The sequence below is a fragment of the Gobius niger genome (genome assembly GCF_951799975.1).
Source record: "Gobius niger genome assembly, chromosome: 6".
NCBI classification, from domain to species: Eukaryota; Metazoa; Chordata; class Actinopteri; order Gobiiformes; family Gobiidae; genus Gobius; species Gobius niger.
In genome coordinates, this window is record NC_136857.1 from 40,876,289 (window position 1) to 40,903,653 (window position 27,365).

General features: G+C 54.6%; 1 protein-coding gene across 1 annotated transcript in view; it reads left to right on the forward strand.

The window, feature by feature from the left end:
* Window positions 1-18,107, forward strand: part of LOC306964633 (deoxynucleotidyltransferase terminal-interacting protein 1-like) — a 28,774-nt gene extending 10,667 nt beyond the window's left edge. Inside the window, exons 8-13 of the mRNA XM_079558714.1 lie at window positions 1,990-2,032; window positions 10,303-10,361; window positions 10,564-10,624; window positions 12,219-12,290; window positions 15,978-16,033; window positions 17,952-18,107. Coding sequence (XP_079414840.1) covers window positions 1,990-2,032; window positions 10,303-10,361; window positions 10,564-10,624; window positions 12,219-12,290; window positions 15,978-16,033; window positions 17,952-18,066 — 406 coding nt within the window. The 3' untranslated portion in view covers window positions 18,067-18,107. The remainder of the gene's footprint in view (window positions 1-1,989; window positions 2,033-10,302; window positions 10,362-10,563; window positions 10,625-12,218; window positions 12,291-15,977; window positions 16,034-17,951) is intronic.
* Window positions 18,108-27,365: the final 9,258 nt, after the last annotated feature.

The window sequence follows — 27,365 nt, forward strand, 5'->3', positions numbered from 1 at the left end:
TCAGAGACCTGAGGGGGGAGAGAGACCTGAGGGGGGAGAGAGGGGGAGAGAGTCAGAGACCTGAGGGGGGAGAGAGGGGGAGAGAGACCTGAGGGGGGAGAGAGACCTGAGGGGGGAGAGAGGGGGAGAGAGTCAGAGACCTGAGGGGGAGAGAGTCAGAGACCTGAGGGGGAGAGAGTCAGAGACCTGAGGGGGAGAGAGTCAGAGACCTGAGGGGGAGAGGGGGAGAGAGTCAGAGACCTGAGGGGGGAGAGAGACCTGAGGGGGGAGAGAGGGGGAGAGAGTCAGAGACCTGAGGGGGAGAGAGAGACCTGAGGGGGAGAGAGTCAGAGACCTGAGGGGGAGAGAGTCAGAGACCTGAGGGGGGAGAGGGGGAGAGAGTCAGAGACCTGAGGGGGAGAGAGTCAGAGACCTGAGGGGGGAGAGGGGGAGAGAGTCAGAGACCTGAGGGGGGAGAGGGGGAGAGAGTCAGAGACCTGAGGGGGAGAGAGTCAGAGACCTGAGGGGGGAGAGGGGGAGAGAGTCAGAGACCTGAGGGGGAGAGAGTCAGAGACCTGAGGGGGGAGAGAGACCTGAGGGGGGAGAGGGGGAGAGGGGGAGAGAGAGGAGGAGAGAGGGGGAGAGAGTCAGAGACCTGAGGGGGGAGAGGGGGAGAGAGTCAGAGACCTGAGGGGGAGAGAGTCAGAGACCTGAGGGGGGAGAGGGGGAGAGAGTCAGAGACCTGAGGGGGAGAGAGTCAGAGACCTGAGGGGGAGAGAGAGACCTGAGGGGGAGAGAGAGACCTGAGGGGGGAGAGAGACCTGAGGGGGGAGAGAGACCTGAGGGGGAGAGAGAGACCTGAGGGGGAGAGAGAGACCTGAGGGGGAGAGAGAGACCTGAGGGGGAGAGAGACCTGAGGGGGAGAGAGACCTGAGGGGGAGAGAGAGACCTGAGGGGGAGAGAGAGACCTGAGGGGGAGAGAGAGACCTGAGGGGGAGAGAGACCTGAGGGGGGAGAGAGACCTGAGGGGGGAGAGAGGGGGAGAGAGTCAGAGACCTGAGGGGGAGAGAGACCTGAGGGGGGAGAGAGGGGGAGAGAGTCAGAGACCTGAGGGGGAGAGAGTCAGAGACCTGAGGGGGGAGAGAGGGGGAGAGAGTCAGAGACCTGAGGGGGAGAGAGTCAGAGACCTGAGGGGGAGAGAGTCAGAGACCTGAGGGGGAGAGAGAGACCTGAGGGGGAGAGAGAGACCTGAGGGGGAGAGAGAGACCTGAGGGGGAGAGAGAGACCTGAGGGGGAGAGAGAGACCTGAGGGGGAGAGAGAGACCTGAGGGGGAGAGAGTCAGAGACCTGAGGGGGAGAGAGTCAGAGACCTGAGGGGGAGAGAGAGACCTGAGGGGGGAGAGAGGGGGAGAGAGTCAGAGACCTGAGGGGGAGAGAGTCAGAGACCTGAGGGGGAGAGAGTCAGAGACCTGAGGGGGGAGAGAGACCTGAGGGGGGAGAGAGACCTGAGGGGGAGAGAGTCAGAGACCTGAGGGGGAGAGAGAGACCTGAGGGGGAGAGAGTCAGAGACCTGAGGGGGAGAGAGAGACCTGAGGGGGGAGAGGGGGAGAGAGTCAGAGACCTGAGGGGGGAGAGAGACCTGAGGGGGGAGAGAGACCTGAGGGGGAGAGAGTCAGAGACCTGAGGGGGAGAGAGAGACCTGAGGGGGAGAGAGTCAGAGACCTGAGGGGGATAGAGAGTCAGAGACCTGAGGGGGGAGAGAGACCTGAGGGGGGAGAGAGTCAGAGACCTGAGGGGGAGAGAGAGTCAGAGACCTGAGGGGGGAGAGAGACCTGAGGGGGGAGAGAGAGACCTGAGGGGGAGAGGGGGAGAGAGAGAGAAGGAGACGACGGGGGAGAGAGGGGGGGACAGGGGAGAGGAGGGGGAGAGAGAGAATATATAATATTTTTTTTTTTTTAGTTTGTCTTGTATTATATTAATATATTATATGTAAAAACGGTGTTGTTGCAGAGTGAAGGTGAAGGCGGAGCCAGTGAAAAGGGAGGGGCCAAAGGTAAAGTATTATCTTAAATCTGCACTGGAATGATGTATTTGTAGTATAAAGTACTTAAGTGTTTAAAGTATTCAGTCCAAATAAGTGTTCCATGGATGTGTGGCTGAATTCAGTCTGTACGGCAACACGACAGGGACAAACCACCTTCTGTGTGACTTTAACACAGCGCCACCTGCTGTCAGTGAGTTAGACCTGAAGTACAGTATGATTAATGATTACACAGTCTGTAATAAATGGTTAATAATTGCATTGTAATAATAATAATACATTTTATTTATATTGCACTTTACATTTCAACGAAACCTCAAAGTGCTACAACAGAAGAATAAAATCAGATAAAAACAAAAAGAACATTCACAGAGTAAAACAAAGCAGCAAACAAACAAATTAGTCAGAATAGGCCTTTTTAAATAAATGTGTTTTCAGGCCTTTATTAAAGGCCTCAACACTCTGGGGCCTCATTGACTCTGGGGGCCTCAGGGTCTCTGGGGCCTCAGGGTCTCTGGGGCCTCAGGGTCTCTGGGGGCCTCAGGGACTCTGGGGCCTCAGGGACTCTGGCAGGGCCTCAGGGACTCTGGGGGCCTCAGGGACTCTGGGGGCCTCAGGGACTCTGGCAGGGCCTCAGGGTCTCTGGCAGGGCCTCAGGGTCTCTGGCAGGGCCTCAGGGTCTCTGGCAGGGCCTCAGGGACTCTGGCAGGGCCTCAGGGACTCTGGCAGGGCCTCAGGGTCTCTGGGGCCTCAGGGTCTCTGGGGCCTCAGGGACTCTGGGGCCTCAGGGTCTCTGGGGCCTCAGGGTCTCTGGCAGGGCCTCAGGGTCTCTGGGGCCTCAGGGTCTCTGGCAGGGCCTCAGGGTCTCTGGGGCCTCAGGGTCTCTGGCAGGGCCTCAGGGTCTCTGGGGCCTCAGGGACTCTGGGGCCTCAGGGACTCTGGCAGGGCCTCAGGGACTCTGGGGCCTCAGGGTCTCTGGGGCCTCAGGGTCTCTGGGGCCTCAGGGACTCTGGGGCCTCAGGGTCTCTGGGGCCTCAGGGTCTCTGGGGCCTCAGGGACTCTGGGGCCTCAGGGTCTCTGGGGCCTCAGGGACTCTGGGGCCTCAGGGTCTCTGGGGCCTCAGGGTCTCTGGCAGGGCCTCAGGGTCTCTGGGGCCTCAGGGACTCTGGGGCCTCAGGGACTCTGGGGCCTCAGGGACTCTGGCAGGGCCTCAGGGTCTCTGGCAGGGCCTCAGGGTCTCTGGGGCCTCAGGGTCTCTGGGGCCTCAGGGTCTCTGGGGCCTCAGGGACTCTGGGGCCTCAGGGACTCTGGGGCCTCAGGGACTCTGGGGCCTCAGGGACTCTGGGGCCTCAGGGACTCTGGGGCCTCAGGGACTCTGGGGCCTCAGGGACTCTGGGGCCTCAGGGACTCTGGGGCCTCAGGGTCTCTGGGGCCTCAGGGACTCTGGGGCCTCAGGGACTCTGGGGGCCTCAGGGACTCTGGGGGCCTCAGGGTCTCTGGGGCCTCAGGGACTCTGGGGCCTCAGGGACTCTGGGGCCTCAGGGTCTCTGGGGGCCTCAGGGACTCTGGGGCCTCAGGGACTCTGGCAGGGCCTCAGGGTCTCTGGGGCCTCAGGGTCTCTGGGGCCTCAGGGACTCTGGCAGGGCCTCAGGGACTCTGGGGCCTCAGGGACTCTGGCAGGGCCTCAGGGTCTCTGGGGCCTCAGGGTCTCTGGGGCCTCAGGGACTCTGGCAGGGCCTCAGGGTCTCTGGGGCCTCAGGGACTCTGGCGGGGCCTCAGGGTCTCTGGCAGGGCCTCAGGGTCTCTGGGGCCTCAGGGTCTCTGGGGCCTCAGGGACTCTGGGGCCTCAGGGTCTCTGGGGCCTCAGGGACTCTGGGGCCTCAGGGTCTCTGGGGCCTCAGGGTCTCTGGCAGGGCCTCAGGGTCTCTGGCAGGGCCTCAGGGTCTCTGGGGCCTCAGGGACTCTGGGGCCTCAGGGACTCTGGGGCCTCAGGGACTCTGGGGCCTCAGGGACTCTGGGGCCTCAGGGACTCTGGGGCCTCAGGGACTCTGGGGGCCTCAGGGACTCTGGGGGCCTCAGGGTCTCTGGGGCCTCAGGGACTCTGGCAGGGCCTCAGGGTCTCTGGGGCCTCAGGGACTCTGGCGGGGCCTCAGGGTCTCTGGCAGGGCCTCAGGGTCTCTGGGGCCTCAGGGACTCTGGGGCCTCAGGGACTCTGGGGCCTCAGGGACTCTGGGGCCTCAGGGACTCTGGGGCCTCAGGGTCTCTGGGGCCTCAGGGACTCTGGGGCCTCAGGGACTCTGGGGCCTCAGGGTCTCTGGGGGCCTCAGGGACTCTGGCAGGGCCTCAGGGTCTCTGGGGCCTCAGGGTCTCTGGGGCCTCAGGGACTCTGGCAGGGCCTCAGGGTCTCTGGCAGGGCCTCAGGGTCTCTGGGGCCTCAGGGACTCTGGGGCCTCAGGGACTCTGGGGCCTCAGGGTCTCTGGGGCCTCAGGGACTCTGGGGCCTCAGGGACTCTGGGGCCTCAGGGACTCTGGGGCCTCAGGGTCTCTGGGGCCTCAGGGTCTCTGGCAGGGCCTCAGGGTCTCTGGGGCCTCAGGGTCTCTGGCAGGGCCTCAGGGTCTCTGGGGCCTCAGGGTCTCTGGCAGGGCCTCAGGGTCTCTGGGGCCTCAGGGACTCTGGGGCCTCAGGGACTCTGGCAGGGCCTCAGGGACTCTGGGGCCTCAGGGTCTCTGGGGCCTCAGGGTCTCTGGGGCCTCAGGGTCTCTGGCAGGGCCTCAGGGACTCTGGGGCCTCAGGGTCTCTGGGGCCTCAGGGACTCTGGGGCCTCAGGGTCTCTGGGGCCTCAGGGTCTCTGGCAGGGCCTCAGGGTCTCTGGGGCCTCAGGGTCTCTGGCAGGGCCTCAGGGTCTCTGGGGCCTCAGGGTCTCTGGCAGGGCCTCAGGGTCTCTGGGGCCTCAGGGACTCTGGGGCCTCAGGGACTCTGGCAGGGCCTCAGGGACTCTGGGGCCTCAGGGTCTCTGGGGCCTCAGGGTCTCTGGGGCCTCAGGGTCTCTGGCAGGGCCTCAGGGACTCTGGGGCCTCAGGGTCTCTGGGGCCTCAGGGACTCTGGGGCCTCAGGGACTCTGGCAGGGCCTCAGGGTCTCTGGCAGGGCCTCAGGGTCTCTGGGGCCTCAGGGTCTCTGGCAGGGCCTCAGGGACTCTGGGGCCTCAGGGTCTCTGGGGCCTCAGGGACTCTGGGGCCTCAGGGACTCTGGCAGGGCCTCAGGGTCTCTGGCAGGGCCTCAGGGTCTCTGGGGCCTCAGGGTCTCTGGGGCCTCAGGGTCTCTGGGGCCTCAGGGACTCTGGGGCCTCAGGGACTCTGGGGCCTCAGGGTCTCTGGGGCCTCAGGGACTCTGGGGCCTCAGGGACTCTGGGGGCCTCAGGGACTCTGGGGGCCTCAGGGTCTCTGGGGCCTCAGGGACTCTGGGGCCTCAGGGACTCTGGGGCCTCAGGGTCTCTGGGGGCCTCAGGGACTCTGGGGCCTCAGGGACTCTGGCAGGGCCTCAGGGTCTCTGGGGCCTCAGGGTCTCTGGGGCCTCAGGGACTCTGGCAGGGCCTCAGGGACTCTGGGGCCTCAGGGACTCTGGCAGGGCCTCAGGGTCTCTGGGGCCTCAGGGTCTCTGGGGCCTCAGGGACTCTGGCAGGGCCTCAGGGTCTCTGGGGCCTCAGGGACTCTGGCGGGGCCTCAGGGTCTCTGGCAGGGCCTCAGGGTCTCTGGGGCCTCAGGGTCTCTGGGGCCTCAGGGACTCTGGGGCCTCAGGGTCTCTGGGGCCTCAGGGTCTCTGGCAGGGCCTCAGGGTCTCTGGGGCCTCAGGGACTCTGGGGCCTCAGGGACTCTGGCAGGGCCTCAGGGTCTCTGGCAGGGCCTCAGGGTCTCTGGGGCCTCAGGGACTCTGGGGCCTCAGGGACTCTGGGGCCTCAGGGACTCTGGGGCCTCAGGGACTCTGGGGGCCTCAGGGACTCTGGCAGGGCCTCAGGGACTCTGGGGCCTCAGGGACTCTGGGGCCTCAGGGACTCTGGGGCCTCAGGGACTCTGGGGCCTCAGGGACTCTGGGGGCCTCAGGGACTCTGGGGGCCTCAGGGTCTCTGGCAGGGCCTCAGGGACTCTGGGGCCTCAGGGACTCTGGGGCCTCAGGGACTCTGGGGCCTCAGGGACTCTGGGGCCTCAGGGACTCTGGGGGCCTCAGGGACTCTGGGGGCCTCAGGGTCTCTGGGGCCTCAGGGACTCTGGCAGGGCCTCAGGGTCTCTGGGGCCTCAGGGACTCTGGCGGGGCCTCAGGGTCTCTGGCAGGGCCTCAGGGTCTCTGGGGCCTCAGGGACTCTGGGGCCTCAGGGACTCTGGGGCCTCAGGGACTCTGGGGCCTCAGGGACTCTGGGGCCTCAGGGTCTCTGGGGCCTCAGGGACTCTGGGGCCTCAGGGACTCTGGGGCCTCAGGGTCTCTGGGGGCCTCAGGGACTCTGGCAGGGCCTCAGGGTCTCTGGGGCCTCAGGGTCTCTGGGGCCTCAGGGACTCTGGCAGGGCCTCAGGGTCTCTGGCAGGGCCTCAGGGTCTCTGGGGCCTCAGGGACTCTGGGGCCTCAGGGACTCTGGGGCCTCAGGGTCTCTGGGGCCTCAGGGACTCTGGGGCCTCAGGGACTCTGGGGCCTCAGGGTCTCTGGGGGCCTCAGGGACTCTGGGGCCTCAGGGTCTCTGGGGCCTCAGGGACTCTGGCAGGGCCTCAGGGTCTCTGGGGGCCTCAGGGACTCTGGGGCCTCAGGGACTCTGGCAGGGCCTCAGGGTCTCTGGGGCCTCAGGGTCTCTGGGGCCTCAGGGACTCTGGCAGGGCCTCAGGGTCTCTGGGGGCCTCAGGGACTCTGGGGCCTCAGGGACTCTGGGGCCTCAGGGACTCTGGGGCCTCAGGGTCTCTGGGGCCTCAGGGACTCTGGGGCCTCAGGGACTCTGGGGCCTCAGGGTCTCTGGGGCCTCAGGGTCTCTGGGGCCTCAGGGTCTCTGGGGCCTCAGGGACTCTGGCAGGGCCTCAGGGACTCTGGGGCCTCAGGGACTCTGGGGCCTCAGGGACTCTGGCAGGGCCTCAGGGTCTCTGGGGCCTCAGGGTCTCTGGGGCCTCAGGGACTCTGGCAGGGCCTCAGGGTCTCTGGGGGCCTCAGGGACTCTGGGGCCTCAGGGACTCTGGCAGGGCCTCAGGGTCTCTGGGGCCTCAGGGTCTCTGGGGCCTCAGGGACTCTGGCAGGGCCTCAGGGACTCTGGCAGGGCCTCAGGGTCTCTGGGGGCCTCAGGGACTCTGGGGCCTCAGGGTCTCTGGGGCCTCAGGGACTCTGGCAGGGCCTCAGGGTCTCTGGGGCCTCAGGGACTCTGGCGGGGCCTCAGGGTCTCTGGCAGGGCCTCAGGGTCTCTGGGGCCTCAGGGTCTCTGGGGCCTCAGGGTCTCTGGCAGGGCCTCAGGGACTCTGGCAGGGCCTCAGGGTCTCTGGCGGGGCCTCAGGGTCTCTGGGGCCTCAGGGACTCTGGCAGGGCCTCAGGGACTCTGGGGCCTCAGGGTCTCTGGGGCCTCAGGGTCTCTGGGGCCTCAGGGTCTCTGGGGCCTCAGGGTCTCTGGGGCCTCAGGGACTCTGGGGCCTCAGGGACTCTGGCGGGGCCTCAGGGTCTCTGGCAGGGCCTCAGGGACTCTGGGGCCTCAGGGACTCTGGCGGGGCCTCAGGGACTCTGGCAGGGCCTCAGGGACTCTGGCAGGGCCTCAGGGTCTCTGGGGCCTCAGGGTCTCTGGGGCCTCAGGGACTCTGGCGGGGCCTCAGGGTCTCTGGCAGGGCCTCAGGGTCTCTGGGGCCTCAGGGTCTCTGGGGCCTCAGGGTCTCTGGCAGGGCCTCAGGGACTCTGGCAGGGCCTCAGGGTCTCTGGGGCCTCAGGGACTCTGGCGGGGCCTCAGGGTCTCTGGCAGGGCCTCAGGGTCTCTGGGGCCTCAGGGTCTCTGGGGCCTCAGGGACTCTGGCAGGGCCTCAGGGACTCTGGCAGGGCCTCAGGGACTCTGGGGCCTCAGGGTCTCTGGCAGGGCCTCAGGGACTCTGGCAGGGCCTCAGGGACTCTGGCAGGGCCTCAGGGACTCTGGGGCCTCAGGGTCTCTGGCAGGGCCTCAGGGACTCTGGCAGGGCCTCAGGGACTCTAGGGCCTCAGGGTCTCTGGGGCCTCAGGGTCTCTGGGGCCTCAGGGTCTCTGGGGCCTCAGGGTCTCTGGCAGGGCCTCAGGGACTCTGGCAGGGCCTCAGGGACTCTGGCAGGGCCTCAGGGACTCTGGCAGGGCCTCAGGGACTCTGGCAGGGCCTCAGGGACTCTGGCAGGGCCTCAGGGACTCTGGCAGGGCCTCGGGGACTCTGGCAGGGCCTCAGGGCGTTCCAGAGTCTCGGGGCGACTGCCTTAAAGGCCTGTCTCCCATTGTGGAGAGCCTGGTCCCGGCTGGTGAAGGGTGTGGGTGGAGGTGGACCGTGGTCCCGGCTGGTGAAGGGTGTGGGTGGAAGTGGACCGTGGTCCCGGCTGGTGAAGGGTGTGGGTGGAGGTGGACCGTGGTCCCGGCTGGTGAAGGGTGTGGGTGGAGGTGGACCGTGGTCCCGGCTGGTGAAGGGTGTGGGTGGAGGTGGACCGTGGTCCCGGCTGGTGAAGGGTGTGGGTGGAAGTGGACCGTGGTCCCGGCTGGTGAAGGGTGTGGGTGGAGGTGGACCGTGGTCCCGGCTGGTGAAGGGTGTGGGTGGAGGTGGACCGTGGTCCCGGCTGGTGAAGGGTGTGGGTGGAGGTGGACCGTGGTCCCGGCTGGTGAAGGGTGTGGGTGGAGGTGGACCGTGGTCCCGGCTGGTGAAGGGTGTGGGTGGAAGTGGACCGTGGTCCCGGCTGGTGAAGGGTGTGGGTGGAGGTGGACCGTGGTCCCGGCTGGTGAAGGGTGTGGGTGGAGGTGGACCGTGGTCCCGGCTGGTGAAGGGTGTGGGTGGAGGTGGACCGTGGTCCCGGCTGGTGAAGGGTGTGGGTGGAGGTGGACCGTGGTCCCGGCTGGTGAAGGGTGTGGGTGGAAGTGGACCGTGGTCCCGGCTGGTGAAGGGTGTGGGTGGAGGTGGACCGTGGTCCCGGCTGGTGAAGGGTGTGGGTGGAGGTGGACCGTGGTCCCGGCTGGTGAAGGGTGTGGGTGGAAGTGGACCGTGGTCCCGGCTGGTGAAGGGTGTGGGTGGAAGTGGACCGTGGTCCCGGCTGGTGAAGGGTGTGGGTGGAGGTGGACCGTGGTCCCGGCTGGTGAAGGGTGTGGGTGGAAGTGGACCGTAGGCGCCTTGTGGGGGTGTGTGGGGTCAGGAGCTCAGTGAGGTCTGAGGGCTGTTCCAGGGACACACTGGTCTGTGAGGAGGCAGATGTTGTAGTGGATTCTGTCATGGACGGGCAGCCAATGAAGGGACCGGAGGACGGGGGTGATGTGGTCATGTTTGCGCCTCCTCGTCAGGATCCTGGATGTGCTGGAGCTTCAGGAGGCTCTTACCAGGGATCCCGACGAGGAGGCACTGCAGTAATCCAGCCTGGAGGAGACAAAGGCACATAGTGTGTAATAAATGGTTAATAATTACAGTGTGTAATAAGTAAGGGATAATGTATAGAACGCTGGTCATTATCGGGAAAATAAGCACCGACAGGGCGAACCGGACCCCGACGCGAAGCGGAGGGGTCTTGTTTCGCCCTGAAGGTGCTTATTTTCCCGATAATGACCAGCGTTCTATACATTATCCCGCTTATTATACGGCCATTTGCCAACTGAACACACAACATAAACTTTGTACACTTTTATGAAGGTCGAAAGGTTTATTTAATGACTTCCGCGACAAATAGTTCCCAAAAGTTTGCGCGTTGCTAGGCAACGTTTTGCTAGGCTAGAAGCAGCAAGGCTAGTAGCTAGCGTAGCTACTTAGTTGAAGGCGCAGTTGGAGGAATGGTGGTGAATCTCTGGGTAAGTTGAAAGTCAGACTCACGCTAACTTCACGAGCAATTCCCCCAACTTCTCTCGCAGTGACGGGGACAGAGATAGTGTCCGCTACTACGTACGCGCGGAGTGATATGAAAGCACGAACTCCGTTGCCATTGGCAGCGGTCATTATTTTTCTCAGAGGTCCTTTATCAGAAAATAATGACCGGTAGAACGTTGGGAAATCCCATTCAAATCAACGGAGTGTTCTACTTACGTTGTGAAGAGCCGTATAATAAATAAATGTAACTGTTGTGTTGTCAGTGGGATCCAAACCGACTCTGCGACGGCAGCACCTTCGTCCTGGGCTCCAGAGCCAACAAGTCAGTACCATTCTACTACTACTACTACTGATACTACTACTGATACTACTACTGATACTACTGATACTACTACTACTACTACTACTACTACTACTACTACTACTACTACTACTACTACTACTACTACTACTACTACTAATACTACTACTAGAGGAGTACTGAAACTGCAGATGTAAGTTTGTCTAAACATGTGTTTGTGCAGAGCTCTGGGAATGGGAGGCACCAGAGGACGGATCTACATCAAACACGCTGATCTGTTCAAGGTACTGGAATCTGCTAATACTACTACTACTACTAATACTACTACTGCAAATCCCCCACTCCTACATTACTGCGTTTCATCCGGCCTGTGAGGTAAAGAAGAGCTCACTGACAGATCCAGACAGATTTGTGAACAATGTTTTAAATATGTTTCTTTGAATTCAGCGCAGGAGAAAATGTGTTGCATATATATTTGTATAAAGTGCACTTTCATTTCTTTATGAGTGAGATTGTGTGTGTGTTTTTTTTGTTTTCCCCAAAGTTCAATGAATCAGAATATAATCAGTTTTTGTTCTTCAGTGTTTATAACACACAAAGAAAGTCCTTTCCTTAAAGGTGCACTGCGTAACCTTTTGGCCTATACTGTTTCCATCAGTGCAGAATATGCTCCTAATGACCAGCTCAACACAGAAAATGCAGCGTCTAATGAAAGAATGGATTTGGATGAGAATAAATCAATTTAAATCTCAAATTCTGTTGACTTTAGGCACATCTCCATGGAAACGAGCTGGGACGTCCCACTCCTGACAAAGTCCTGTCTGAGGAGAGCTGAGGAGAGCTGAGCCGCTCTCTTTAAATCTTTAAATGTTACGCGGTGTCGCTTTAAGGATTCATTTTGGTCCATTTCTTTCAAAACTTTCAAAAATTTCACGATCTTTATCATTGAATCATCAGACCTGTTTCAGTCTCAGTCAGTCGTGATCAGAACTGTCCTGTAACAGTGTGTGTTTGTTCCAGTAACATTGTGTGTTTGTTCCAGTAACAGTGTGTGTTTGTTCCAGTAACAGTGTGTGTTTGTTCCAGTAACAGTGTGTGTTTGTTCCAGTAACAGTGTGTGTTTGTTCCAGTAACAGTGTGTGTTTGTTCCAGTAACAGTGTGTGTTTGTTCCAGTAACAGTGTGTGTTTGTTCCAGTAACAGTGTGTGTTTGTTCCAGTAACAGTGTGTGTTTGTTCCAGTAACAGTGTGTGTTTGTTCCAGTAACAGTGTGTGTTTGTTCCAGTAACAGTGTGTGTTTGTTCCAGTAACAGTGTGTGTTTGTTCCAGTAACAGTGTGTGTTTGTTCCAGTAACAGTGTGTGTTTGTTCCAGTAACAGTGTGTGTTTGTTCCAGTAACAGTGTGTGTTTGTTCCAGTAACATTGTGTGTTTGTTCCAGTAACAGTGTGTGTTTGTTCCAGTAACAGTGTGTGTTTGTTCCAGTAACATGGTGTGTTTGTTCCAGTAACAGTGTGTGTTTGTTCCAGTAACAGTGTGTGTTTGTTCCAGTAACAGTGTGTGTTTGTTCCAGTAACAGTGTGTGTTTGTTCCAGTAACAGTGTGTGTTTGTTCCAGTAACAGTGTGTGTTTGTTCCAGTAACATGGTGTGTTTGTTCCAGTAACAGCGTGTGTTTGTTCCAGTAACATGGTGTGTTTGTTCCAGTAACAGTGTGTGTTTGTTCCAGTAACAGTGTGTGTTTGTTCCAGTAACATGGTGTGTTTGTTCCAGTAACATGGTGTGTTTGTTCCAGTAACAGTGTGTGTTTGTTCCAGTAACATTGTGTGTTTGTTCCAGTAACACTGTGTGTTTGTTCCAGTAACAGTGTGTGTTTGTTCCAGTACGCCGCTGACGCTAAGGACAAACAGTGGTTGGCTGAGAGGCATCACATGAGAGCCACCGGAGGAAAGATGGTGAGACCTGGAGCTCTGTGTCTGTGCTGCGTTCAGGAGCTCTGTGTCTGTGCTGCGTTCAGGAGCTCTGTGTCTGTGCTGCGTTCAGGAGCTCTGTGTCTGTGCTGCGTTCAGGAGCTCTGTGTCTGTGCTGCGTTCAGGAGCTCTGTGTCTGTGCTGCGTTCAGGAGCTCTGTGTCTGTGCTGCGTTCAGGAGCTCTGTGTCTGTGCTGCGTTCAGGAGCTCTGTGTTTATGCTGCGTTCAGGAGCTCTGTGTCTGTGCTGCGTTCAGGTGCTCTGTGTCTGTGTCTGTGCTGCGTTCAGGAGCTCTGTGTCTGTGCTGAGTTCAGGAGCTCTGTGTCTGTGTCTGTGCTGCGTTCAGGTGCTCTGTGTCTGTGCTGCGTTCAGGAGCTCTGTGTCTGTGCTGCGTTCAGGAGCTCTGTGTCTGTGTCTGTGCTGCGTTCAGGAGCTCTGTGTCTGTGCTGCGTTCAGGAGCTCTGTGTCTGTGCTGCGTTCAGGAGCTCTGTGTCTGTGCTGCGTTCAGGAGCTCTGTGTCTGTGCTGCGTTCAGGAGCTCTGTGTCTGTGCTGCGTTCAGGAGCTCTGTGTCTGTGCTGCGTTCAGGAGCTCTGTGTCTGTGCTGCGTTCAGGAGCTCTGTGTCTGTGCTGCGTTCAGGAGCTCTGTGTCTGTGCTGCGTTCAGGAGCTCTGTGTCTGTGTCTGTGCTGCGTTCAGGAGCTCTGTGTCTGTGCTGCGTTCAGGAGCTCTGTGTCTGTGTCTGTGCTGCGTTCAGGAGCTCTGTGTCTGTGCTGAGTTCAGGAGCTCTGTGTCTGTGTCTGTGCTGCGTTCAGGAGCTCTGTGTCTGTGCTGCGTTCAGGAGCTCTGTGTCTGTGTCTGTGCTGCGTTCAGGAGCTCTGTGTCTGTGCTGCGTTCAGGAGCTCTGTGTCTGTGCTGAGTTCAGGAGCTCTGTGTCTGTGTCTGTGCTGCGTTCAGGAGCTCTGTGTCTGTGCTGCGTTCAGGAGCTCTGTGTCTGTGCTGCGTTCAGGAGCTCTGTGTCTGTGCTGCGTTCAGGTGCTCTGTGTCTGTGCTGCGTTCAGGTGCTCTGTGTCTGTGCTGCGTTCAGGTGCTCTGTGTCTGTGCTGCGTTCAGGAGCTCTGTGTCTGTGTCTGTGCTGAGTTCAGGAGCTCTGTGTCTGTGCTGCGTTCAGGAGCTCTGTGTCTGTGCTGCGTTCAGGAGCTCTGTGTCTGTGCTGCGTTCAGGTGCTCTGTGTCTGTGCTGCGTTCAGGAGCTCTGTGTCTGTGTCTGTGCTGAGTTCAGGAGCTCTGTGTCTGTGCTGCGTTCAGGAGCTCTGTGTCTGTGCTGCGTTCAGGAGCTCTGTGTCTGTGCTGCGTTCAGGAGCTCTGTGTCTGTGCTGCGTTCAGGAGCTCTGTGTCTGTGCTGCGTTCAGGAGCTCTGTGTTTATGCTGCGTTCAGGAGCTCTGTGTCTGTGCTGCGTTCAGGTGCTCTGTGTCTGTGTCTGTGCTGAGTTCAGGAGCTCTGTGTCTGTGCTGAGTTCAGGAGCTCTGTGTCTGTGCTGCGTTCAGGAGCTCTGTGTCTGTGCTGAGTTCAGGAGCTCTGTGTCTGTGCTGCGTTCAGGAGCTCTGTGTCTGTGCTGCGTTCAGGAGCTCTGTGTTTATGCTGCGTTCAGGAGCTCTGTGTCTGTGCTGCGTTCAGGAGCTCTGTGTCTGTGTCTGTGCTGCGTTCAGGAGCTCTGTGTCTGTGCTGCGTTCAGGAGCTCTGTGTCTGTGCTGAGTTCAGGAGCTCTGTGTCTGTGTCTGTGCTGCGTTCAGGAGCTCTGTGTCTGTGCTGCGTTCAGGTGCTCTGTGTCTGTGCTGCGTTCAGGAGCTCTGTGTCTGTGCTGCGTTCAGGAGCTCTGTGTCTGTGTCTGTGCTGCGTTCAGGAGCTCTGTGTCTGTGCTGCGTTCAGGAGCTCTGTGTCTGTGCTGCGTTCAGGTGCTCTGTGTCTGTGCTGCGTTCAGGAGCTCTGTGTCTGTGCTGCGTTCAGGAGCTCTGTGTCTGTGCTGCGTTCAGGAGCTCTGTGTCTGTGTCTGTGCTGCGTTCAGGAGCTCTGTGTCTGTGCTGCGTTCAGGAGCTCTGTGTCTGTGCTGAGTTCAGGAGCTCTGTGTCTGTGTCTGTGCTGCGTTCAGGAGCTCTGTGTCTGTGCTGCGTTCAGGAGCTCTGTGTCTGTGCTGCGTTCAGGAGCTCTGTGTCTGTGCTGCGTTCAGGTGCTCTGTGTCTGTGCTGCGTTCAGGTGCTCTGTGTCTGTGCTGCGTTCAGGTGCTCTGTGTCTGTGCTGCGTTCAGGAGCTCTGTGTCTGTGTCTGTGCTGAGTTCAGGAGCTCTGTGTCTGTGCTGCGTTCAGGAGCTCTGTGTCTGTGCTGCGTTCAGGAGCTCTGTGTCTGTGCTGCGTTCAGGAGCTCTGTGTCTGTGCTGCGTTCAGGAGCTCTGTGTCTGTGCTGCGTTCAGGAGCTCTGTGTTTATGCTGCGTTCAGGAGCTCTGTGTCTGTGCTGCGTTCAGGTGCTCTGTGTCTGTGTCTGTGCTGAGTTCAGGAGCTCTGTGTCTGTGCTGCGTTCAGGAGCTCTGTGTCTGTGCTGAGTTCAGGAGCTCTGTGTCTGTGCTGCGTTCAGGAGCTCTGTGTCTGTGCTGCGTTCAGGAGCTCTGTGTCTGTGCTGCGTTCAGGAGCTCTGTGTCTGTGCTGCGTTCAGGAGCTCTGTGTCTGTGCTGCGTTCAGGAGCTCTGTGTCTGTGTCTGTGCTGCGTTCAGGAGCTCTGTGTCTGTGTCTGTGCTGCGTTCAGGTGCTCTGGGAAAGAGGCGTCAGTGTCGTCACAAAGTGGAACAAACTAAAAAAAACAAGTAGATTCTGGTGAGGAAGTCGTGCAGTTTGGGAGCGGCTGCGACACTTTGTTTATGACACAACACAGATGGAAAACTCCTGTACGACTGAGAGCTTACACAGACAACACAGAGGGAAAACTCCTGTACGACTGAGAGCTTACACAGACAACACAGAGGGAAAACTCCTGTACGACTGAGAGCTTACACAGACAACACAGAGGGAAAACTCCTGTACGACTGAGAGCTTACACAGACAACACAGAGGGAAAACTCCTGTACGACTGAGAGCTTACACAGACAACACAGATGGAAAACTCCTGTACGACTGAGAGCTTACACAGACAACAGAGGGAAAACTCCTGTACGACTGAGAGCTTACACAGACAACACAGATGGAAAACTCCTGTACGACTGAGAGCTTACACAGACAACACAGAGGGAAAACTCCTGTACGACTGAGAGCTTACACAGACAACACAGAGGGAAAACTCCTGTACGACTGAGAGCTTACACAGACAACACAGAGGGAAAACTCCTGTACGACTGAGAGCTTACACAGACAACGCAGATGGAAAACTCCTGTACGACTGAGAGCTTACACAGACAACACAGAGGGAAAACTCCTGTACGACTGAGAGCTTACACAGACAACGCAGAGGGAAATACGAGACGTTCAGGGGCAGTTATTCACTGGTGATTCCGAGAGCACATGAAGGCAGCGTGACCTCACGTGTGACCTCACCTCTGACCTCACGTGTGACCTCACCTGTGACCTCACCTGTGACCTCACCTGTGACCTCACCGGTGACCTGCATTTGACCCCTCCCCCTCTGTCACAGGCGTATCTTCTGATCGAGGACGACATCCAGGACCTGGCCAAGAGCGACGAGTACAAGTGAGTCACTGAACCCTGACCTCAGACTGAACCCTGACCTCAGACTGAACCCTGACCTCAGACTGAACCCTGACCTCAGACTGAACCCTGACCTCAGACTGAACCCTGACCTCAGACTGAACCCTGACCTCAGACTGAACCCTGACCTCAGACTGAACCCTCTCAGACTGAACCCTGACCTCAGACTGAACCCTGACCTCAGACTGAACCCTGACCTCAGACTGAACCCTGACCTCAGACTGAACCCTGACCTCAGACTGAACCCTCTCAGACTGAACCCTGACCTCAGACTGAACCCTCTCAGACTGAACCCTCTCAGACTGAACCCTGACCTCAGACTGAACCCTCTCAGACTGAACCCTGACCTCAGACTGAACCCTCTCAGACTGAACCCTGACCTCAGACTGAACCCTGACCTCAGACTGAACCCTGACCTCAGACTGAACCCTGACCTCAGACTGAACCCTCTCAGACTGAACCCTGACCTCAGACTGAACCCTGACCTCAGACTGAACCCTGACCTCAGACTGAACCCTCTCAGACTGAACCCTGACCTCAGACTGAACCCTGACCTCAGACTGAACCCTCTCAGACTGAACCCTGACCTCAGACTGAACCCTGACCTCAGACTGAACCCTGACCTCAGACTGAACCCTGACCTCAGACTGAACCCTGACCTCAGACTGAACCCTGACCTCAGACTGAACCCTGACCTCAGACTGAACCCTGACCTCAGACTGAACCCTGACCTCAGACTGAACCCTCTCAGACTGAACCCTGACCTCAGACTGAACCCTGACCTCAGACTGAACCCTGACCTCAGACTGAACCCTCTCAGACTGAACCCTGACCTCAGACTGAACCCTGACCTCAGACTGAACCCTGACCTCAGACTGAACCCTGACCTCAGACTGAACCCTCTCAGACTGAACCCTGACCTCAGACTGAACCCTGCGGATCAAAGTCGTTAAATCCACTGTGTCAAAATCAAGGCCTTAAATGTCATTTTAAAGCTTTAAATTGGATTCTTTAAACGTAGCTCAGTTTATTTATTGTAGGTAAAGTAAAACAAACTTCTGCTCTAAAACATGAACACATTTACAGTTTTGTTCAATTCTCGTTCCTCTGTTTGAAATGTTTACAAAGAGAAGCTTAAATCTGTGCTGTTTGTTCTGCGTTTGTGGCATTAAAATATAGTACGTGGGCATTTAAGAAGGCATTCAAAAGCATTAAAAGGACATTAAAAAGCATTAAAAAGCATTAAAAGGACATTAAAAAGCATTAAAAAGCATTAAAAGGACATTAAAAAGCATTAAAAAGCATTCAAAAGCATTAAAAGGACATTAAAAAGCATTAAAAAGCATTAAAAGGACATTAAAAAGCATTAAAAAGGCATTAAAAAGGCATTAAAAAGCATTAAAAAGCATTAAAAAGGCATTAAAAAGCATTAAAAAGAATTAAAAAAGCATTAAAAAGGCATTAAATGTGACTTGAGAAAACAAGGCTAATATTCAGCTCTTGTTTTTTTTTACGTCAGTGCATCGGTGGCATAGTGGTTAGCCTCGTGGGCCAGACACAAAATGGCCGCCACGTTTGCCACAGCAGCGAGTCCAATCAGAGTTTTATATTAAATATCAACTCCTTTGCCCCATCTTAACCGAGCACATTATCGGCTTTACCCAAATCTGAAAGAAGCGTCAAAATAGTGACGAAAAAGTAAATAAAAAATGTGACAAAGTGTAAAAGAAACAAGACAAAAGAGTGACAACAACAGGAGGAAATAATCTTGGATGGTTCTTGTGGGCCTTAGCTTTCAAATGAGGTGCGACTCTGGCCTATGGGCTGTGAGCCCCAGTCTTTTAGATTTGAGTAAAGCTGAACTGAAGGTTTTAACTTGCACGTGTTTGTCGTTGCTCAGGGACTGCCCTGACGTGCACATGGACGAGATGAAGCCCTTTAGCGTCCCCTTGTGGATGGTGGAGAAGATGCAGCGAGCCATGGAGGCGCAGAGAGATGCTGTGCCCGACCCCTGACCCCCGAGTGACCCCCGAGTGACCCCGAGTGACCTTTTTTTTAATAAAGCTCTTCTGAACCCTGAGTCTGGTTTGTCTTTTATTTAGCTCATAAACATATTTGACACAGGACGACGACGAAACATCAGGATTAAAATCTGGTGCATTTTAGACGATGTTTCATTTAAATCTGAAAACAGGATCCATTATCATCTGCAGTGGAGGAGCTGAGCAGGGTCAGGGTTAGGGTTCGGTTTGGGGAATATCCCGATGACCTCCCGGGTCATTCCTTAGTTAATGGAACAGTTAAGGAGAGTTAGTTAGGGTTAGGGTTAGCTTTCAGAAAGTTATTAAAATATTGCCCAATAGGCTTTTTGTGCACTGGCAACAGGTCAGTCCATATAACCCGACATTCAGGGCCCACAGAACCAGCAGAACATGTGGTTTCATTACTACTCATTAAGTCCACTGGGTTTAAGCGCAATGTTTTTACACTGCAAATTTATCCCCAGAAGATCCCAGGGTGCCCAATCCACTGCCCCAGCCCCCCCGAATGTGAGAAACTAATATTGATTGTATTTAGCCCCAATTTAAAGATGTTCCAATAACGATGCCTTTTGCCCAGAACCCAAAGCTCACCTCTATGTCGGTCCTAAAGTGCCAGGGACATAACCTCAGAGCAGTCCAGGGAGTCCAGCGAAATGCGAGAGAGAATATATATCCGCTCACCAGTAACTTTGCAGTAGAAAACCATCAAAATCCTACTAAAGTTGTATACTTATCGAATAGGAAAACAAGATTGGACCTTTAAGTACCTTTAAAGTGCAAATCATGCAACGTAAACCCAAACACAAGGCCGATCATTCTCTGGGTACCGTTCGTTTTTTTTCGATACCACTACTGTGGAGTGAAGGCGTCTTCCGCATTATGTTGCGTGATACGCAGGGCGCATCCGGGTGACGTCACGGGGCATCACGTGACTTTGCGTTTTTCGTAGGACGTTATTATATTTTTCTTGTTTGGGGTATTTTGAGCTGTTAGCATACAGATTATTGTCTTTAGTTATTTTAGGGATTTTTCAAAATTAATTACTTTGTGTTTGGGTTTCTGTATGTAGAGAAACTGTGGGTTTGCTCTGTTAATTGTTTTGTGGGAGGGGCTTCATACTATACTACTACTACTACTACTACTACTACTACTACTACTACTATACTAATATACTACTATGAGGGGGCCTTCAGCACCCCAAGGGCAGTGTGTGTGTATGAAGGGGAGCTGGGTACAACGCAGTAGAAAACCATCAAAATCCTACTAAAGTTGTATACTTATCGAATAGGAAAACAAGATTGGACCTTTAAGTACCTTTAAAGTGCAAATCATGCAACGTAAACCCAAACACAAGGCCGATCATTCTCTCCCCCAAATAATTAGGACTAGGGCTGGGTACCGTTTTTTCGATACCACTACTTTAACGCTCTAACCCTAACCTGCTTTTCGGTACCGGTGCCTTAACGGTACTTTTTTCGATACCTGTGTTATTTTAATTGAGTTAAAATAATGTGCAGGAAAAGTCTGGTTCAGGAGGAAGTCCAAACACGGCACATCAGAAAACAGGAGCAGCAGCGTCGCCTGGAACTTCATTCCCACTAAAGCCGTGATAAAAAGAGAGTTGGGACATTATTCCCTCCTGAGCTGCAGGAACAGACCAGATCCACATCAGGACCGTTTACTGAAGATAAACTTTTGTAAACTCACTGAGCTGTTCCACAGTGAAAGCTCCTCACACGTCACAGATCTGTTACATAGTGAGAGCGCTCACTCTGTCACTGACAAAGCACCAGAACTGTTCCAAACATGGCTAATGCAGAGTGAGCCTCACCTTTTCCAGAGACAATCTTTGATCCAAATGCTCCGGTGCAGCTGGAGTTTAAACACCAGCAGTAACTTCAGATTCTGCGGGGCTAAAGCTAAAGCTAAAGCCGATGTGTTTCTCGTTGTCATTCCGTGTTGTCACTGCTTTTCTCTTTGTCTAAGAGTCTAGTTTCTTATTCAGTCCAGGTTTAGTCCTGGTTTATGTGTGAGAGAGGAGAGGACAGGAGAGCAGAGTTGAGCTGAGGACAAGTGAGCTGCAGGAGCGGGAAGAGGGAGGGAGGTCATCGGTGCAGAGATCCAGCGAGAGCACTAGGGTGTAATTTTTCATACTAAATGTAAACCAATGAACACAATAATGCTACAGAGAACATTACAGATGCTAGAGAGTTATAATAAAATATTTTATTTCATTACGGTAGGCAACGTCTGACCGTTTCAACGTAAAACAGGTTTTAGAACAAATTTTGGAAGATGAGAGGGAGAGGGAGAGGGAGTCCGAGATGGAACTGGACGATGATGATGATGATGATGATGAGGACGAGGAGGACGAGGAGGACGAGGCCGAAATGCGGAAAAAAAATGAACCCCGAGTGCTACTTCGAAAACTGACATTTAAACGGCGTCAAGAAGAAGAAGAAGAAGAAAATGAAGAAGAAAATGAAGAAGAAAATGAAGAAGAAAATGAAGAAGAAAATGAAGAAGGGCGACGACGCGGACTTTTCTTTCCAAAGATAAAAAAATCAAATGGAGGTCCTCGCCTTACGTGCGACACGGCAGCAGCGGCAGCGGAGAGGGAGAGCGGGTGCGCGCCGCCGAGGCAGACGCCAAAGGAGGCTGAGCGTGCGGACAAGAAGCCCGAAATCGTCTTGGACTACAACCGCAACAAAGGCGGGGTGGACAACTTGGACAAGGTGATCTCGGCGTACAGCTGCAGGAGGATGACCGCGCGCTGGCCCATGGCCGTGTTTCACAACATGATCGACGTGTCCTCTTACAACTCTTTCGTGCTGTGGCGGGAGCTCAATCCCGACTGGATGCCTCAGAGGAGAAACAAACGCAGGGTGTTTCTGGAGCGGCTGGGCAAAGATCTCGTGCGCGGCCACGTGGAAAGGAGGGCCGCGCTGCCCCGCACCCGAGCGTCCGCGGAGATCGTGAGAGAGCAGCGGTTCTCGTCTTCCCTTTTTTTTGTTTATTTTATTGTTTCGTTTTTTGTGGAGAGGAATAACCAATAAAAAAAAACAATTAAAAAATTGTACTGAAAGAAAATCAACATTTGTGTTTGTGTGTTTGTTATTGTTATTATTCAGAGTAGAATATACTCGTGAGCGTGATGCTGAGGCAAACGTATTGAAGCGGATGAAAAACGTCTGGGCTGCTGAAATACATTCAGGTGGATGAAATAATGTGGATCGTATGAACCCTGAGAAATGAGAAAAAAACAACAACAACACAAGTCACAATTCATTTTGTTTTATTTCAGTTACAATAACATTTTTAGGGTTAGGGTTAGGGTTAGGGTTAGGGTTAGGGTTAGGGTTAGGGTTAGGGTTAGGGTTAGGGTTAGGGTTAGGGTTAGGGTTAGGGTTAGGGTTAGGGTTAGGGTTAGGGTTAGGGTTAGGGTTAGGGTTAGGGTTAGGGTTAGGGTTAGGGTTAGGGTTAGGGTTAGGGTTAGGGTTAGGGTTAGGGTTAGGGTTAGGGTTAGGGTTAGGGTTAGGGTTAGGGTTAGGGTTAGGGTTAGGGTTAGGGTTAGGGTTAGGGTTAGGGTTAGGGTTAGGGTTAGGGTTAGGGTTAGGGTTAGGGTTAGGGTTAGGGTTAGGGTTAGGGTTAGGGTTAGGGTTAGGGTTAGGGTTAGGGTTAGGGTTAGGGTTAGGGTTAGGGTTAGGGTTAGGGTTAGGGTTAGGGTTAGGGTTAGGGTTAGGGTTAGGGTTAGGGTTAGGGTTAGGGTTAGGGTTAGGGTTAGGGTTAGGGTTAGGGTTAGGGTTAGGGTTAGGGTTAGGGTTAGGGTTAGGGTTAGGGTTAGGGTTAGGGTTAGGGTTAGGGTTAGGGTTAGGGTTAGGGTTAGGGTTAGGGTTAGGGTTAGGGTTAGGGTTAGGGTTAGGGTTAGGGTTAGGGTTAGGGTTAGGGTTAGGGTTAGGGTTAGGGTTAGGGTTAGGGTTAGGGTTAGGGTTAGGGTTAGGGTTAGGGTTAGGGTTAGGGTTAGGGTTAGGGTTAGGGTTAGGGTTAGGGTTAGGGTTAGGGTTAGGGTTAGGGTTAGGGTTAGGGTTAGGGTTAGGGTTAGGGTTAGGGTTAGGGTTAGGGTTAGGGTTAGGGTTAGGGTTAGGGTTAGGGTTAGGGTTAGGGTTAGGGTTAGGGTTAGGGTTAGGGTTAGGGTTAGGGTTAGGGTTAGGGTTAGGGTTAGGGTTAGGGTTAGGGTTAGGGTTAGGGTTAGGGTTAGGGTTAGGGTTAGGGTTAGGGTTAGGGTTAGGGTTAGGGTTAGGGTTAGGGTTAGGGTTAGGGTTAGGGTTAGGGTTAGGGTTAGGGTTAGGGTTAGGGTTAGGGTTAGGGTTAGGGTTAGGGTTAGGGTTAGGGTTAGGGTTAGGGTTAGGGTTAGGGTTAGGGTTAGGGTTAGGGTTAGGGTTAGGGTTAGGGTTAGGGTTAGGGTTAGGGTTAGGGTTAGGGTTAGGGTTAGGGTTAGGGTTAGGGTTAGGGTTAGGGTTAGGGTTAGGGTTAGGGTTAGGGTTAGGGTTAGGGTTAGGGTTAGGGTTAGGGTTAGGGTTAGGGTTAGGGTTAGGGTTAGGGTTAGGGTTAGGGTTAGGGTTAGGGTTAGGGTTAGGGTTAGGGTTAGGGTTAGGGTTAGGGTTAGGGTTAGGGTTAGGGTTAGGGTTAGGGTTAGGGTTAGGGTTAGGGTTAGGGTTAGGGTTAGGGTTAGGGTTAGGGTTAGGGTTAGGGTTAGGGTTAGGGTTAGGGTTAGGGTTAGGGTTAGGGTTAGGGTTAGGGTTAGGGTTAGGGTTAGGGTTAGGGTTAGGGTTAGGGTTAGGGTTAGGGTTAGGGTTAGGGTTAGGGTTAGGGTTAGGGTTAGGGTTAGGGTTAGGGTTAGGGTTAGGGTTAGGGTTAGGGTTAGGGTTAGGGTTAGGGTTAGGGTTAGGGTTAGGGTTAGGGTTAGGGTTAGGGTTAGGGTTAGGGTTAGGGTTAGGGTTAGGGTTAGGGTTAGGGTTAGGGTTAGGGTTAGGGTTAGGGTTAGGGTTAGGGTTAGGGTTAGGGTTAGGGTTAGGGTTAGGGTTAGGGTTAGGGTTAGGGTTAGGGTTAGGGTTAGGGTTAGGGTTAGGGTTAGGGTTAGGGTTAGGGTTAGGGTTAGGGTTAGGGTTAGGGTTAGGGTTAGGGTTAGGGTTAGGGTTAGGGTTAGGGTTAGGGTTAGGGTTAGGGTTAGGGTTAGGGTTAGGGTTAGGGTTAGGGTTAGGGTTAGGGTTAGGGTTAGGGTTAGGGTTAGGGTTAGGGTTAGGGTTAGGGTTAGGGTTAGGGTTAGGGTTAGGGTTAGGGTTAGGGTTAGGGTTAGGGTTAGGGTTAGGGTTAGGGTTAGGGTTAGGGTTAGGGTTAGGGTTAGGGTTAGGGTTAGGGTTAGGGTTAGGGTTAGGGTTAGGGTTAGGGTTAGGGTTAGGGTTAGGGTTAGGGTTAGGGTTAGGGTTAGGGTTAGGGTTAGGGTTAGGGTTAGGGTTAGGGTTAGGGTTAGGGTTAGGGTTAGGGTTAGGGTTAGGGTTAGGGTTAGGGTTAGGGTTAGGGTTAGGGTTAGGGTTAGGGTTAGGGTTAGGGTTAGGGTTAGGGTTAGGGTTAGGGTTAGGGTTAGGGTTAGGGTTAGGGTTAGGGTTAGGGTTAGGGTTAGGGTTAGGGTTAGGGTTAGGGTTAGGGTTAGGGTTAGGGTTAGGGTTAGGGTTAGGGTTAGGGTTAGGGTTAGGGTTAGGGTTAGGGTTAGGGTTAGGGTTAGGGTTAGGGTTAGGGTTAGGGTTAGGGTTAGGGTTAGGGTTAGGGTTAGGGTTAGGGTTAGGGTTAGGGTTAGGGTTAGGGTTAGGGTTAGGGTTAGGGTTAGGGTTAGGGTTAGGGTTAGGGTTAGGGTTAGGGTTAGGGTTAGGGTTAGGGTTAGGGTTAGGGTTAGGGTTAGGGTTAGGGTTAGGGTTAGGGTTAGGGTTAGGGTTAGGGTTAGGGTTAGGGTTAGGGTTAGGGTTAGGGTTAGGGTTAGGGTTAGGGTTAGGGTTAGGGTTAGGGTTAGGGTTAGGGTTAGGGTTAGGGTTAGGGTTAGGGTTAGGGTTAGGGTTAGGGTTAGGGTTAGGGTTAGGGTTAGGGTTAGGGTTAGGGTTAGGGTTAGGGTTAGGGTTAGGGTTAGGGTTAGGGTTAGGGTTAGGGTTAGGGTTAGGGTTAGGGTTAGGGTTAGGGTTAGGGTTAGGGTTAGGGTTAGGGTTAGGGTTAGGGTTAGGGTTAGGGTTAGGGTTAGGGTTAGGGTTAGGGTTAGGGTTAGGGTTAGGGTTAGGGTTAGGGTTAGGGTTAGGGTTAGGGTTAGGGTTAGGGTTAGGGTTAGGGTTAGGGTTAGGGTTAGGGTTAGGGTTAGGGTTAGGGTTAGGGTTAGGGTTAGGGTTAGGGTTAGGGTTAGGGTTAGGGTTAGGGTTAGGGTTAGGGTTAGGGTTAGGGTTAGGGTTAGGGTTAGGGTTAGGGTTAGGGTTAGGGTTAGGGTTAGGGTTAGGGTTAGGGTTAGGGTTAGGGTTAGGGTTAGGGTTAGGGTTAGGGTTAGGGTTAGGGTTAGGGTTAGGGTTAGGGTTAGGGTTAGGGTTAGGGTTAGGGTTAGGGTTAGGGTTAGGGTTAGGGTTAGGGTTAGGGTTAGGGTTAGGGTTAGGGTTAGGGTTAGGGTTAGGGTTAGGGTTAGGGTTAGGGTTAGGGTTAGGGTTAGGGTTAGGGTTAGGGTTAGGGTTAGGGTTAGGGTTAGGGTTAGGGTTAGGGTTAGGGTTAGGGTTAGGGTTAGGGTTAGGGTTAGGGTTAGGGTTAGGGTTAGGGTTAGGGTTAGGGTTAGGGTTAGGGTTAGGGTTAGGGTTAGGGTTAGGGTTAGGGTTAGGGTTAGGGTTAGGGTTAGGGTTAGGGTTAGGGTTAGGGTTAGGGTTAGGGTTAGGGTTAGGGTTAGGGTTAGGGTTAGGGTTAGGGTTAGGGTTAGGGTTAGGGTTAGGGTTAGGGTTAGGGTTAGGGTTAGGGTTAGGGTTAGGGTTAGGGTTAGGGTTAGGGTTAGGGTTAGGGTTAGGGTTAGGGTTAGGGTTAGGGTTAGGGTTAGGGTTAGGGTTAGGGTTAGGGTTAGGGTTAGGGTTAGGGTTAGGGTTAGGGTTAGGGTTAGGGTTAGGGTTAGGGTTAGGGTTAGGGTTAGGGTTAGGGTTAGGGTTAGGGTTAGGGTTAGGGTTAGGGTTAGGGTTAGGGTTAGGGTTAGGGTTAGGGTTAGGGTTAGGGTTAGGGTTAGGGTTAGGGTTAGGGTTAGGGTTAGGGTTAGGGTTAGGGTTAGGGTTAGGGTTAGGGTTAGGGTTAGGGTTAGGGTTAGGGTTAGGGTTAGGGTTAGGGTTAGGGTTAGGGTTAGGGTTAGGGTTAGGGTTAGGGTTAGGGTTAGGGTTAGGGTTAGGGTTAGGGTTAGGGTTAGGGTTAGGGTTAGGGTTAGGGTTAGGGTTAGGGTTAGGGTTAGGGTTAGGGTTAGGGTTAGGGTTAGGGTTAGGGTTAGGGTTAGGGTTAGGGTTAGGGTTAGGGTTAGGGTTAGGGTTAGGGTTAGGGTTAGGGTTAGGGTTAGGGTTAGGGTTAGGGTTAGGGTTAGGGTTAGGGTTAGGGTTAGGGTTAGGGTTAGGGTTAGGGTTAGGGTTAGGGTTAGGGTTAGGGTTAGGGTTAGGGTTAGGGTTAGGGTTAGGGTTAGGGTTAGGGTTAGGGTTAGGGTTAGGGTTAGGGTTAGGGTTAGGGTTAGGGTTAGGGTTAGGGTTAGGGTTAGGGTTAGGGTTAGGGTTAGGGTTAGGGTTAGGGTTAGGGTTAGGGTTAGGGTTAGGGTTAGGGTTAGGGTTAGGGTTAGGGTTAGGGTTAGGGTTAGGGTTAGGGTTAGGGTTAGGGTTAGGGTTAGGGTTAGGGTTAGGGTTAGGGTTAGGGTTAGGGTTAGGGTTAGGGTTAGGGTTAGGGTTAGGGTTAGGGTTAGGGTTAGGGTTAGGGTTAGGGTTAGGGTTAGGGTTAGGGTTAGGGTTAGGGTTAGGGTTAGGGTTAGGGTTAGGGTTAGGGTTAGGGTTAGGGTTAGGGTTAGGGTTAGGGTTAGGGTTAGGGTTAGGGTTAGGGTTAGGGTTAGGGTTAGGGTTAGGGTTAGGGTTAGGGTTAGGGTTAGGGTTAGGGTTAGGGTTAGGGTTAGGGTTAGGGTTAGGGTTAGGGTTAGGGTTAGGGTTAGGGTTAGGGTTAGGGTTAGGGTTAGGGTTAGGGTTAGGGTTAGGGTTAGGGTTAGGGTTAGGGTTAGGGTTAGGGTTAGGGTTAGGGTTAGGGTTAGGGTTAGGGTTAGGGTTAGGGTTAGGGTTAGGGTTAGGGTTAGGGTTAGGGTTAGGGTTAGGGTTAGGGTTAGGGTTAGGGTTAGGGTTAGGGTTAGGGTTAGGGTTAGGGTTAGGGTTAGGGTTAGGGTTAGGGTTAGGGTTAGGGTTAGGGTTAGGGTTAGGGTTAGGGTTAGGGTTAGGGTTAGGGTTAGGGTTAGGGTTAGGGTTAGGGTTAGGGTTAGGGTTAGGGTTAGGGTTAGGGTTAGGGTTAGGGTTAGGGTTAGGGTTAGGGTTAGGGTTAGGGTTAGGGTTAGGGTTAGGGTTAGGGTTAGGGTTAGGGTTAGGGTTAGGGTTAGGGTTAGGGTTAGGGTTAGGGTTAGGGTTAGGGTTAGGGTTAGGGTTAGGGTTAGGGTTAGGGTTAGGGTTAGGGTTAGGGTTAGGGTTAGGGTTAGGGTTAGGGTTAGGGTTAGGGTTAGGGTTAGGGTTAGGGTTAGGGTTAGGGTTAGGGTTAGGGTTAGGGTTAGGGTTAGGGTTAGGGTTAGGGTTAGGGTTAGGGTTAGGGTTAGGGTTAGGGTTAGGGTTAGGGTTAGGGTTAGGGTTAGGGTTAGGGTTAGGGTTAGGGTTAGGGTTAGGGTTAGGGTTAGGGTTAGGGTTAGGGTTAGGGTTAGGGTTAGGGTTAGGGTTAGGGTTAGGGTTAGGGTTAGGGTTAGGGTTAGGGTTAGGGTTAGGGTTAGGGTTAGGGTTAGGGTTAGGGTTAGGGTTAGGGTTAGGGTTAGGGTTAGGGTTAGGGTTAGGGTTAGGGTTAGGGTTAGGGTTAGGGTTAGGGTTAGGGTTAGGGTTAGGGTTAGGGTTAGGGTTAGGGTTAGGGTTAGGGTTAGGGTTAGGGTTAGGGTTAGGGTTAGGGTTAGGGTTAGGGTTAGGGTTAGGGTTAGGGTTAGGGTTAGGGTTAGGGTTAGGGTT